The sequence below is a fragment of the Erythrolamprus reginae genome, chromosome 2 (assembly GCF_031021105.1).
Source record: "Erythrolamprus reginae isolate rEryReg1 chromosome 2, rEryReg1.hap1, whole genome shotgun sequence".
Taxonomy (NCBI): domain Eukaryota; kingdom Metazoa; phylum Chordata; class Lepidosauria; order Squamata; family Dipsadidae; genus Erythrolamprus; species Erythrolamprus reginae.
The window spans coordinates 267883345-267897882 of NC_091951.1; the positions used below are offsets into that span (position 1 = coordinate 267883345).

General features: G+C 37.1%; 1 protein-coding gene across 1 annotated transcript in view; it reads left to right on the forward strand.

Moving 5' to 3' along the window:
- PTPRD (protein tyrosine phosphatase receptor type D) overlaps positions 1 to 14538 on the forward strand; it is a 450382-nt gene that overhangs the window by 105008 nt on the left and 330836 nt on the right. Inside the window, exon 2 of the mRNA XM_070742569.1 lies at positions 11588 to 11753. Within this exon, the coding sequence (XP_070598670.1) occupies positions 11669 to 11753 (85 nt within the window). The 5' untranslated portion in view covers positions 11588 to 11668. The remainder of the gene's footprint in view (positions 1 to 11587; positions 11754 to 14538) is intronic.

Consider the following 14538-nt stretch of genomic DNA (forward strand, 5'->3'; position numbering starts at 1 on the left):
TCAATGTTAATCGCTCCAAACTTGACTGTAAAAAATATGACTTTAACAATCGAGTCGTCGAAGCGTGGAACTCATTACCTGACTCAATAGTGTCAACCCCCAACCCACAACATTTCTCCCTCAGACTCTCCTCGATTGACCTCTCCAGGTTCCTAAGAGGCCAGTAAGGGGCGTACATAAGTGCACTGATGTGCCTTTCGTCCCCTGTCCAATTGTCTTTCCTTTCCATTTTATCATATATATTCTTTCCTTCCCACCTACTTCTCTTCCTCTTCACTTCCTATCTTTTATATATCACTTAATGTCTATTCCCTTTCATATGTATTGTATATTGGACAAAGAATAAATAAATAAATAAATAAAATAAATAAGTAGTGGTGTTATTAGGTAGAGGTACCACTGTATTAATTTATTAGTAAGAATTTAAAACCTCCTGTACATTATCTTACTCATTCATTGTACAGTGATCCCCCGATCATTGCGAGGGTTCCGTTCCAGGACCCCCCGCAACGAGCGGGTTTTAGCGAAGTAGCGCTGCGGAAGTAAAAACACCATCTCCGCATGCGCAGATGGTGTTTTTACTTCCGCAGCGCTAGCGAGGAGCCGAAGATTGGGGGCCGCGCGGCTGTTTTAAAACGTCGCCGCCGGCATGGGGGGCTTGCCAGCACCCCCCGGACCCCCAACCCGGGTTTGGGGGGCTGCTAGGAAGCCGCCCATGCCGGCGGCGACGTTTTAAAACAGCCGCGCGGCTTTCCAATGAGTCCCGAAGACAAACGTCAAACTTCCGCGTTTGTCTTCGGGACTCATTGGAAAGCCGCGCGGCTGTTTTAAAACGTCGCCGCCGGCATGGGCAGCTTGCCAGCACCCCCCCGAACCCGGGTGAGCAGCAAGCGAATGGCGGGTGGCTGGGCGAAGGGCGGGCGAGTGGCGAAGGGCGGGCGAGCGGGTGCTGGGGAGGGCTTCTCGCCCTCCCGCCAGCAAGAGGGGGAGCGAACGGCATGGGCAGGCTGCGGACAAGCCGTTCGCTCGGGCTGCTTCCCAGCTGAGTAGTCAGCTGGGAAGCGGCCCGAGCGAACGGCGTGGGCGGGAGAAGGGCGCGCGAGCGGCGGGCGCGCGGGCAGGCAGGCTGCGGACAAGCCGTTCGCTCGGGCCGCTTCCCAGCTGAGTAGTCAGCTGGGAAGCGGCCCGAGCGAACGGCGTGGGCGGGAGAAGGGCGCGCGAGCGGCGGGCGCGCGGGCAGGCAGGCTGCGGACAAGCCGTTCGCTCGGGCCGCTTCCCAGCTGAGTAGTCAGCTGGGAAGCGGCCCGAGCGAACGGCGTGGGCGGGAGAAGGGCGCGCGAGCGGCGGGCGCGCGGGCAGGCAGGCTGCGGACAAGCCGTTCGCTCGGGCCGCTTCCCAGCTGAGTACTCAGCTGGGAAGCGGCCCGAGCGAACGGCGTGGGCGGGAGAAGAGCGCGCGAGCGGCGGGCGCGCGGGCAGGCAGGCTGCGGACAAGCCGTTCGCTCGGGCCGCTTCCCAGCTGAGTACTCAGCTGGGAAGCGGCCCAAGCGAACGGCGTGGGCGGGAGAAGGGCGCGCGAGCCGCGGGCGCGCGGGCAGGCAGGCTGCGGACAAGCCGTTCGCTCGGGCCGCTTCCCAGCTGAGTACTCAGCTGGGAAGCGGCCCGAGCGAACGGTGTGGGCGGGAGAAGGGCGCGCGAGCCGCGCGCGAGCGAGCAGGCAGGCTGCGGACAAGCCGTTCGCTCGGGCCGCTTCCCAGCTGAGTACTCAGCTGGGAAGCGGCCCGAGCGAAGCGGCAGCAGCGAGGAGTTTGCGTGGGCGGTGGGGAAACTCCTCGCTGATGCCCGCCAAGAGGGGGAAGACCTAGGGAAGCCGCCCAGCAGCTGATCTGCCCGGCGCCATCTACGCATGCGTGCCCATAGAAAAAAAGGGCACGCATGCGCAGATGGTGTTTTGACTTCCGGGTTCAAAAATCGCAAATTAGCCTGTTCGCAATGGTCGGGAACGCAATAACCGGGGGATCACTGTATATTCATTCATTTCTACTTTGGAAAAAAAGCAAAAAAAAAAAAGACTTCCAAAAGTCTTCCTCTCATATATTGCAGCTCAAAACTTGCATGATATAGTTTATTTTGGTTTTCTTTCTTAATCTTTGTATGCTACTTGAAGTCACTTGTTGAGAATGACGGCTATGTAAACAATACAAAATCATTCTTCTGTTCAAACAATTTGGCTTTCTCTATGGGTATTACATAGGGCCTTTGTTATCATAAATAGTTCCATAACAAACATTCTGGATGGACTGTTAAAGCTACCGTTAAAGCAATATATGAGGTATATAAATATGTCATAGTATCTCTTTTTTCATTGCTGTTTTGTCTGAGTTGAACACTATTTATGAATTATGGAGGTAACTTCTGTCATGGAGAAGCTAATATCTCTAATAATAAAGCTGATAAACACATCATTGTAATAGCTGAAAAGGGAAAGTAACCAATTATTATAACTGATATATTTTTCAGTTGTTCTACTTTTGCCATAAATTAAAATGTATTGAAATTTTATTTCACTTCCCATCGTTCTCATTCTACCCAGAGTTGACAAAATGTCTAATATTGTATTAATCTACTCTTCAAAATTTTATACCATTATTGCAATGCAACTATAATCATAATATGATGACTCAGTTAGTATTGATTTGAAAATTAGCCATGCTTTTTCTCAACCATTCTCTTCCTAGCTCATACACTATTTTTTTTAAATTTAAACATTGCCACAGGAAATTTTTATGTTAATTAGTGATCAAATGTTTAGACATAATCTGGATTTAGAAATACTACTTTGTTTGCCTAAAATAGGATCCTGTCTTATATTTTTTCGAACCCTGAAATAAGCACTTGGCCTTATTGCCATGCAGTCAAAAGCCCGACTGGGCTTCTTATCAGGGGATGTCTTATTTGAGGGGAAATAGTACTAAATCAAGTCACCACTGGGATATGTACTCCCTCTTTAATTTTCTTTCTTTATACTTTCAAAGCAATCATCGTTCTCTTGTAAAGTATTTACACTTTAATCTGATTCTTTAATTTTAACTTGGATTAATTAAAGTAGTACTAGAAATACTCCAATCATTGATGGAGATGTTTGATTGTATGATTTAATGGTCAATTGGGTTTTAAATGTATTTTAATTACTGCATTTTAATTATTTGATTGTTCTTTTATCTTGCTGTAAACTGTCCTGAGTCCCAGGGGATTTAGCGGCATATAAATTTAAATAAATAATAAATAAACATGCCTACACACAAGGCAATTCTCAAAGTATCTTAGTTTCTGAAATGGTTAAAATGTACCATAGTTTGTTTAGTATGGCAAATGTAGGCAATATAAGAAAAAAGTATTCAGAATCATAATTCAATAAAGTGAATTATTTTGTTAACCTTTTAACTGATTACCATGCATTTTTGCATATACCTACATATACAAAGCTTTGGTCTTTTAAAAAGCAGCTTTAGGAAAACACAATGGAAAAGTAATAGGAAATTCTTCAAATAAGTCCTCTACTGCTTTCATCCTCTAAAGAAATGAACATTACGAAATAAGAGACATTTTTGCAGTGCAGTGTGTATTGTGTACTGAATGAATTAGATCATTGTTGAATATGAAATAACGGTAGTATCGGCTGATTCCTCTTCCCATTGTTCCTTTGTCGGCAGATTCTAAAGAGAAGGTTATTATTTGATATATGAGAAGTAAATGGAGATATATAAACCTTTCTTCCTTTTTTACGATGAAGTCTATAGGTTCCCATCAGAGTTATCAGCACACACACACACACACGTGTGTGTCTGTGTGTGTCACATGTTGCTGAATTTGAAAATTAAGGGAGACTAGGATAGATCTATTTCGGCCTTATTTTGGCTTCATCAGCTAGTCATACCCACTGGGACTTGAACCTGCAACCTTTGCCTTGTAAGGCAGAGAATTAACCTCCAGGCTACAGTATCCAATCCTTTCAGCTCTGTACCAGGGAAGGGTTACATTTTGTGTCGAATCACCCTGGTATATTGAAGGAACATCACATCTCCTTTTTTGCCTCTCAGCCCAACCCAAGGCCATTTCCAAGGCAGTTAATTTAGCCGACAATTCTATCTATGTGTCACATGTTTTTGCTGAATTTGAAAATTAAGAGAGACTAGGATAGATCTATTTCGGCCTTGTTTTGGCCTCATCAGCTAGCCATACCCTCACTGGGACTTGAACCTGCTACCTTTGCCTTATAAGGCAGAGAATTAACGGAGGTATCATCCCGCTTGTTCATATTGTGGGGATGTTTTTTTATCTCAATGGCTTCCATGATTATTCTTTTGTTGTAGTGTTCTGTTTTAGAAATTAATTTTTAAAACAGAACTCTACAACAAAAGAATAATAATGGAATAATCATTGAGATAAAAAAACATCCCCACAATATGAACAAGCAGGATTATACCTCCCGCCTACCAGACATCTGGAAACCAGTCCTCATTAACAAATGTATCCCAGCCATACATTTGGCTTAATTTTAAAAATTCAGCAAAAACCTGTGATACACACACACATACACACACTCACACACAGAGTGGTACCTCTACTTAAGAACACCTCTACTTAAAAACTTTTCTACATAAGAACCGGGTGCTCAAGATGTTTTTGCCTCTACTTAAGAACCATTTTCTACTTAACAACCAAATTTCCCAGGAAATTTGAGAGCGGCACAAAGGCCCAGCCAGTTTCCTGCCATTCCCCCTTTAATCCCGGCCATCTCGGGCTTTTCTGGGCTGCCAGAGGACCCTTTCAGTAGTGCTTAAGGCGGCATTGGCAGCCCAGAGCAAATGGAGCTTGTGGTGACTCCCTCAGGCTGCCTCTCGGTGCGAGGTTGTTTCCCGGAGTGTCTGGGTGCAGAAAGGCAAAAGGGGGCGCTCACCTCACCTTCTTCCTTTGGCAGCGACTGTCCTCCACCTCTTCTTCCTCCTCCTCCTCCTCCCACCCAAATTCCAAGCTTTTATTTCTTTCCCAATGGGTTTGCACGCATTATTTGCTTTTACATTGATTCCTATGGGAAAAATTGCTTCCACTTAAGAACATTTCTACTTAAGAACCTGGTCACGGAACGAATTAAGTTCCTAAGTAGAGGTACCACTGTGTATATATATACAACTAGCTGTTTGATAAAGTTATGGTAGATATATTTATCAAGGACTACAGTATTGGTCTTGGAGATGTAATGTTACTGTTATGTTGGTTGCAGCATACCTCTAGTCTTCAGTTGAAAGTTAAGAACAGTGGAAAGGTAGAGATCTCCATTTCTGTTTCAACTGTGAGAAACAAAATGCTACAGGAAGATCTATTTTGGCTTGATTTACCAGAACTCATTGATTTTTAAGAATGGCAGTGGCATTCAGCCCTCATTAGGTTGATTGTCAAAGTATACAGACTTATAAGCATGTGCAAATAATTACTCTAATTATAAGAGTGTCAACTGACATGAATAATTTAAGAAACTTAAATACTAGTCTTTGGTGATAATGGTAAATTCCCCCCCCCCATTAATTTTTTTATTATTTTATTCACAAAGTTAAAATACAAAAAAAAAAAGAACAAAGACAAAAATTAACAAGACACAAATGTGCATTAAAACAAACAAATATATATGCTGTAAATTAAAACAAACAAATATGCATGCTGTGTACTCATACTGTGAGCCGCCCTGAGTCCTCGGAGAGGGGCGGCATAAAAATCCAATTAAAATGAAATGAAAAATGATTGTTCCTCTAATTGAACAGAAGTTGTTTATAGTTTGTTTAAAAAATGAATGTTGGTACTTGCTAACTTTGTTACAATTATTATGAGATAGTGAAGAATAGATCCTTTTACAACGTGTGTTTTTTTTTAGGATACACTTCTAGTTTTGTACAGTTAAATCTTGAATAGGAAGAAAAACCTGCATGACACAAAAAGCTTTTTTATCTTTATTAAAATCTGGTAAGGTATTTTTGTCCCCAATCTCTGGAATGAGAGTAAGCGGGCTATGGCAAATGTTTTTTATTAAGAAGGGCTGATCTGTTGCCCTTTTTCTCTCAGTGCTTCAAGCAGATATTAGATGTGTTATTCCGTTATTAGTACATTATTACTTGGCCAAACACAGACATTTTCCTTCTACATCTTCCTTGAATATTCATTGTATGTTCTGATCGAGATCGCGAAACTCGAGTGATCACTGTATAATCAATGATGATGATAGCGATAACATCTGGTCATATGGTACCCCTCTTATTGATTCTGGTGATTGTCTTAATGAAGGATAATTGTAAATCCATTATGGTGAAGTGATGTCTTGCTTAACAATTGTATTGCTTAGCAGTGGTGTTGCTGGTCCCAATTGTGGCTGTTTAGTAAGGATTACCCTAATTTAGGTTTAGCTCCGAGACTGATTTATTCATGTTATTTATAGACCAACCAGCATCCAACGTCATTGGGTGCTTACAGTTAAAAAATGAAAAAGAAAATACAAAAGAAGGATCCTGAGTAGCCTAAAGAGAAACATACAAACTAAAATCACCCATTCAACAGGAATGCAATTGTCATCCTTCTCTATTGGGAGAATGGCCAAGTTTTTAATAGCTTATTTATTTATTACTAAATTTCTATGATGCCTATCTCACTTTCTGGAGTGACTCTCACAATAGAATAAAAACATAGGTATAAAACATTATAAATATTAAAATTAAGATTAGCAACAGTTAAATAAAAAGTTAAAACCAAGCGGACTGAAGGTATGATGTGACTTTCGTGTCTCAGTCAGTTACCACTATCATAGCACACACTCAGAAACCCCCAATCCAGCCAGAAGGAAGGATTTCAAGAAGCAAATATTATGTTCCTTTTAAAAATATATTATATTTTGATCCTATGAGCCATGCCTCTTCCCTATCTTCTGTTGTTTAATGAAGTTGAAATTTAAACCAGAGTACAGTAATACTATTTTCACATAAAGATACGGATTACACATATCTTTGCTATAATTAAACATTTTCAACAATCAAGCTGCTCCTGCAGTTCAGTTTAGGACATCTTACCACCATAGAGTTTTATAACATTCGCTGAAAACCCCTTGATCAGTTTTCAGGGAAAACCGAAGAGACTAAAATCAAAATTTCCTGTTTGTTTACATGAAAAAAAGTTAGATTGATGTCACTATTAACAAATTTAGATTTGAAATTTACCTCAATGAAAAATATATGAGGCAGTTTTAACATAACTAATTTATATAATATATACTGCTCAAAAAAATAAAGGGAACGCTTAAACAATACAGTATAACTCCAAGTAAATCAAACCTCTGTAAAATCAGACTGTCCACTTAGGAAGCAATACTGATTGACAATCAATTTCACATGCTGTTGTACACATTCAACTTTGTACAGAACGAAGTATTCAATGAGAATATTTCATTCATTCAGATCTAGGATGTGTTATTTGAGTGTTCGCTTTATTTTTTTTGAGCAGTATATTTTGCTTTACTTTTTCTTTGCTTAATCTATTTTATGTTTTGATACCATTAAGCTAAATATGCATTATTTCAGAAAAGATAATTTTTGTTACCCAGAATGACACCCAGAATGTTTCTTGAAATATGCCTAGTCCATCTTATCACTTTACATTCAAATATTCATATCTAACAGGGAGTCATATTTGGCATATCAGTAAATTCTGAGGTTTTTTCTTAACCTGTTTTTATCTACGGCAGTAAATTTAATATGTTAAATTTATTTTCTGTACACAGGAAATTAATAGAACTTCTTTACTGGAAAACTGAAATCTTCTTTTAACTATGTGGTTGTGATAGAAATTTATATATATATGTGTGTGTGTGTGTGTGTGTGTGTCTGCATCTAGATTTGCCTTTGAAGATTTTCAGAAAAGAGAGCACATTATGAAACTATCATAGTACAGTATACATTTATTTTTAAACAGAAAAACCAAAAGCTAATCTTTCATCTGTTTTCAATAACCTAGATTTGTCAAAAAGATAATGTTTAAAAACTCTATAAATACACATCCCTTATTTTTCTCTACATAAAATGCAAATGCAAACTAGAACTCAGTATATTGCTCAGGCAATGGAACTGTTCCTACCCTTTATCCCATTTTTACCTTTCACAAATGTAGAATAAATTTTACATATGCTCATCTATCTGAAAATCATTATATTGTATTAGTGAGGGAATCTATTCTGTAGTGTCATTTGATTGAATAAAAGGCACCATTCCCTACAACTTCCAAAACATATTTTGCAATGTTTTTGTGAAAACATTTTCACTCCTAGTTTCTCTGAAATACATCAAACCTCAACATGAAGAATAATATTTTTAATATAACATTCTACATTCTAAGAGTTACTTCTGCCATCCCACAAATTTTGTATTATTCTAGGAGGTTAGAAGAAGTCAAAAAATTCTTCTAAAACACATTGGTCAAAAATAGTTTTTATTATTATTAGCAGCGGAGAATAAAACACTGAAAGGTAAAGATTTTTGAAAGTAAAGATTTTAATTTAAGAGCAAGTATAGTTTAAAAAATGCATACATTCTATTCACCACCATTTAGCAGTATTATTTCTTATTCAATGACCTAGGGTTAGTCTGGGGTTAAAGAATATTGTAAGTCATGGCTGAAGCAGAGTTTGTGTGAAAGAGTTTGACAGCATTTGCCCCTATAGCAGCTAATCCCTGTTACTAGCCTCGTCATCCGCATGACTTCACTAACAGTATTTTTAAAAACCATTTATCTATTCCAGACACATGTATTTTCACAGCCTAAAATACTAAAAGCTTGCTGTAGATATACAAACAATGAAAGACCACCCCGCCCCCGCCCTAAAAAGCTAAGGGTCACTGAGGGAACATATTAGTAGGTTTTCTACTTAGTTAAACTTATAGCACTCTGAAAGCATTCAGAGAAAGGACATCACGTCACAAAGGATTCAAGATTTTGTGATGTGAACAATAATGCCACTAGGGGTATAGTACCAAAGATTTTTCTACTGTTAATGGCTTTTGTCTGCATGGCGACTGAGCATAATATGGTATTTATATAGCTGCAGAATTCTCGATCTTTATTTTTAGCTTTCTACTGTGTATAATATTTGGCAATATAAGCTTTGTATCTATAGTCTTTTAGAATATACCATGAAGCAGAAGTTACTTTTGAAGCCATTTGTTAAAATTTTCCTATTAAACACAAGAAGCAGACACAAGTAAAGATAGACAACCTAATGAGGAAGGTGGTAGTAAGGGACTTTGGTCAGCACAAAAAAAAAGTAGAACCTCTGGTCACAACCATAATTCGTTCCATAACTTTGGTCACAAACCGATTTGGTCGTGACCGAACCTAATTTTGGAAATTTGGCGCTTACAAAAAAACCGGTGTGGAACGAGAAATTGTTCGCGGGGGGAAAAAGTTGTGAATTTTTTGGTCAGAATCTGATTTGACTGTGGTCAGAAGCATTCATCACCAGAGGTTTTATTGTATATAATACAAAAATCAGTTTCCATATAAACACTTACCACAATGTTTATTTATCATTTCAGATAGCTGGAAAGATAGATGTCTGAAATTAACCAGAAAAGGATATGTACCTTTTCTTGCCTCTTTCATACTCTAAAACTATAGCATATTGAAATCTGCCACCCTCATATAGATGGAAAATGGGATAAATGTTTTAATAATTCATTTCAGAATGTGATATTGTATACTGTCCTCCCACCCACAAATTCTGAGTATAAGTTGAATACATTCAGCTGAAAACAAGAAACTGAACTTTGTCCCATAGGTAGGCAGAATATATTTTATATTACATCACTTTCATTTGCCACCAAAACCTGACCGCACATTTCAACTATATGGGAAAAATGCTTTTTTCATTGCTACCTTAGAATAATAACATATTTGGAAATGAATTTGATGCAGCCCCCAATTTTCTTTTTCAATACTTTCCTGAGCCATTTATTTGCTAATTAATACCTATGTAGATTCTATAAAGGCCTAGCTTGAAAACTGGTCTTCTTATATTAAGTTACAAGAGCTTTTTTAAAAAAATCCAAAATACCATAAGAATCTGAAAATAGTTTGATCCTTTGTCATCACTTCGTCAGATGAATTCATGCAAAAGCACTTTAGCATCTTATGTGATAACAGTGGAGTCATTGCTGCAGCATTTGGTTCTTCTATGCTTGCATGGAAACAAATTGAATCCGACAGGAATGATGTCTCATGGACTTTGCTGTCACTTGAAAGACTGGCACAAAGTGGGTAGCAGAGAAAACAGAAAGTTGGTACTTTTAGTACATTGCTTATGCCTCTTAAATTCGCTTTTAGATAGTAACAATCAAATCAGGAATATCATTTGAAAGAGTTTTATGGAAATGCATTTGTAACATCTGCCTCTCTTGTTCTTTCCTCAAATAGATTTTTCAAAATATTGTTCTGTACTATAAAACAGATTTTTTAAAAAAAATATTGCTTATGAATATGCAAGGTGTGCTGCTGTTATCATTATTATTGTTTACTCTTTTTACACTTTTTTGGCATGCAGTGAATATATTTTTGTGTTATTATAATGTTTTTCTCTTTATATTGTGCTCATTTTAAGAGCTGCCAAACAGTGTCTCTTACTACTTTTAGAAGCTATAATTGTGGAACAATTAAGGCAAGAATTCTGTTTCGAGATATAGCTAAAATTTTCTCCAAAGGGGAATACATTTCCATGTTTACTACTAATATAGTTAAAGCAGAGCAAAATTTATTTCTTGTTAATAGCAGATGTTCACTCTGTATTATTCATTAGTTCATATATGAGATATAAAATTAAACTGACCGAGAATATTTATTTATAATTTAATTATTAATTACATAATTTGCATATAGTCCTAAACCAGAATCAAAACAGAAAGTTTGCTTTAATATATAGAATTATAATATGATACAATCAGAGACACAATTATTACATTAATACACAAATGATAATATCCTACTGTTGCGGATAGTACTTTAGGAGCAGAAGCAGATTTGGCGCCTTCATTCTTATTTGATGAAAATAAATCACCCTCTGATATATTGCTTTTTTATCAGAGTTTTGTTCTAGAATGTAATTCCTTCTAAATGTTATTGAATATGCTTTATTCAGTTAAGTATTAAATTAGGATATCATTAGAAATAACTCTGTCTCATGTTGCTAAGAAAATAAAGTATTTCATATCACACAGGAATCACTTATCCCAGTAGAGTCTATAGATGACTTGGGAAATGATTATTTTTGTTTGGGCCTTTTTATAAATGCTGTCAAAATGTACAGTTTTAAATTTATTTTGCAAGGCTAATCTCGATCTCCAGAGTCTTCACTTTACCTTTATTGTTAATACAATGTTTTGTGGGTGTATTTGGAGGGGGAAAAGCAAAGCATTCTGAACGTTTGTCTTTCTCTCTCTCTCTCTCTCTGTCTCTCTCTCTCTTTCTGTCTCTCTCTCTTTTGTTTTATTTCTTGCTCCTCTCAGGCTTTGAAAGTTCTTCATCTGGAATTTCAGGTTGGAGATACTCGCAGTGGCTTCTAAGCCAGTGACCAAAGCTGTCGAAGCATGCTGGTGCCAAGCTGTCAGATGATGCACATAGCCAGGCCAATAGTAGTGCTCCTATGCTTCCTACTTTGTGCAGATGCTGAAAGTAAGACTGCTTTCTCTATTCTCTTTTTGTACCCCTATTGAATAAACCCAAAACAAAACCCTAAAGCCTTAGGCTGGTCATAATGAACAGTTTTATTATATTTTATTTATAGTTTTATACAGCATTGAAGAAACTATACAACCAGCCATTTAAAAAACTGGAAGAAGGGATAAAAATAAATTACATGCAAAGTAACATTTACAAATATCACCAATGTTACAGTTTTCCAGTTTATTATGAACTTGTTGTAAATAATTTAATATATTATATTGCACAATTAAGTTCTAAGCTAAGAATAAATTTCAAAGACCATGTTCAACTAAATCATGGAGTAGAACAGTAAATGATTAAAAATTCTATCCACAATAATAAGAATCTATTTAAATACTTTATAAAAATTAAATATAGCAAGCGTGTGTGCGTGCGCAATCAGGGTGTCCAGCAAACCTGGGAAACAGGGAAATCAGGGAATTATCAGGGAAATTGGCAGTTCAGGAAATATCAGGGAATTATCAGGGAATTCATGAAAAAAACGGAATAAATCAGGGAAAAATTGTATTAAATGTTTCAAAGTCAGGGAAAAATCATGTAAGAAAAAAACGGATTACGCTGCATGGCAGAGGCAAGCAAAAATGAACATAACTATGGCAACAACTTGCTTCCTCAGCTACCGATATTTCTCCATGGCTTAGCCGTATGGTATGACATCATCTATGACTGTGCCTTAACTAGATCACAAGTTACAGGGAAATGTCAGGGAAATATCAGGGAATTTCAAAATGCTTTCCCCCTAGACACCCTGACAATACAAAATCCTGTTTTGTATGTGCAATAAATTTGTGAATTAAGTTGTAGCTTATAAATGCTTTTCAGTTTGAGTTGAAACCTATATAGTATTTATTGTAAGGAGCAAAAATATTCTACACATCAAAACATCTTCCCACAACTTGGTTAGTTAGCCATTTTTCCAGACAGGAGATAACAACATTTCCAGTTTAAAAAAAGTATTTTAATCTTTACAGCAGTTATAATATACATGATTAATTCAATTTACTGTGAAGGAATAGTTTGATGGCATATTCAGAAGGCTTCTGATAAGGTTCTTTGGACTCTATCTTGAGGCACTGTAGGATTCTGTTGTCTCTCAGGCAGGGTTTTAAAAGGTTATCCACATACTTCCTCATTTAGTTTCCTTTGCTCTTATTCACTTGGGAATTCCCACTACTTGTGTGTGATCAGTCATTTTTTTTATTTGTGTATGATCAATCATGTCAAGGAGTCACAGGTAGCAAAATTGTGTAGCCAAAATAAAAGCTTACCTTATTGACCAGGAAGCGAACTTCACCTAATTTTATTAGGCAATTTTCAATTCCTTACTCTTTTCTTGTGTTTTAGAAAACAAGACTTGTAATGTTGAGGCCAATTAAAATTCCAAGTCCTTTGTGTCTGTCAGAGCAGCTGTTCCAATGTATTATTTCTAACAGCTGTTGTGGAATACACTATTTGAACAAATCAAGCAGAACTGACAAATCTGAGGCTGGGTTGTGGAGTGTGAAGACTTCTGTGTAATGTAGCACCTAGGTTGTAAGTCTAGGATTACTATAGAGTTTTGGACAATTAGCTTGCCAATTAATTAGAAGATGAGATCTCCTTTTTAATGAGAAATTCATTAGATCTCCTTTGTTTACACATGATCTTCTCCAAGCTGTACTCTTGCTTTTTCAATGAACAATGGAAAGATATGGGATGGGGTAGAAAACTGCTTGACTGAATTTGTTGTCACAATGGGAGGTAGACATGTTGGTGTTATGATAGGGTCATATAATATATTCCTATATTTTTCCTGAAGTGATTAATCTAATGCATGCACTTTTTTACTTTGGACATTATCATATTAATGGGAGCTTGCAAATCATTTGAAGACTCTATTGTGAAATAGTATTTTGTGAATAAATTATTAATAGAAATCTAGAATCCTGGTTATAATTTTTCCCAAATATAGGCTGTCATAGGAATCACTTAAACAACTAAACTGAGGATTCATTTTTTACAGTGCAAGTATAGTGATGATCAATACACATTAAAGTTGGTGTTCAGCATAAGTAATTGTTGATGTGATCACTAAAAGTTAGGGACTATAATGTGCTATTATTTCATACATTTAATTAATTATAATGAATGAATGAATGTGACTTAAATTTTGGTCACTCTGCCAAGATTGTTGTTTTTACTTATTACTAATAATTTCCTGAAAGTCAAATATTATAATGTAGTTTGAAGCTCAGTTTTAAAGTATCCCTTCAGATAATGAAACCTGTGTGATAGAGTGAAACTTAATTTTGCATTTAACTACATAGTATTGTTTATAAACGAAAAAGTATTCGGAATAACTTTGATTTTTGGTACAACAATGGGAAAGTGAATTAAATTTCTAAAAGAACAAACTCTGAAATTGTACATGTGCATGGATCAATGACAGTAAAAAAGTTGGGCCTCTTCCAAATAGTTAATGACCAGCTGGAATGATTATGTGTAAGGTGAAACCAAAGACATTTTTAACACTTCTACCAGTATATAATTATCTCTGATATAGCACATTTATGCAATTATACATTTTAAAAGTGGAGACAAAAAGGTAAAATTTATTCTTAAAGGACTATTTTAAAAACTTTTTATTTTTCAAATTTTAAATGAGAATGTCATGAACTCATTGGATAAAACTTTGTAAAAATGAGAGTGAATTATCCTGCTAATTTTAAGGAGAATTAAACTTTGCTTATTGAAT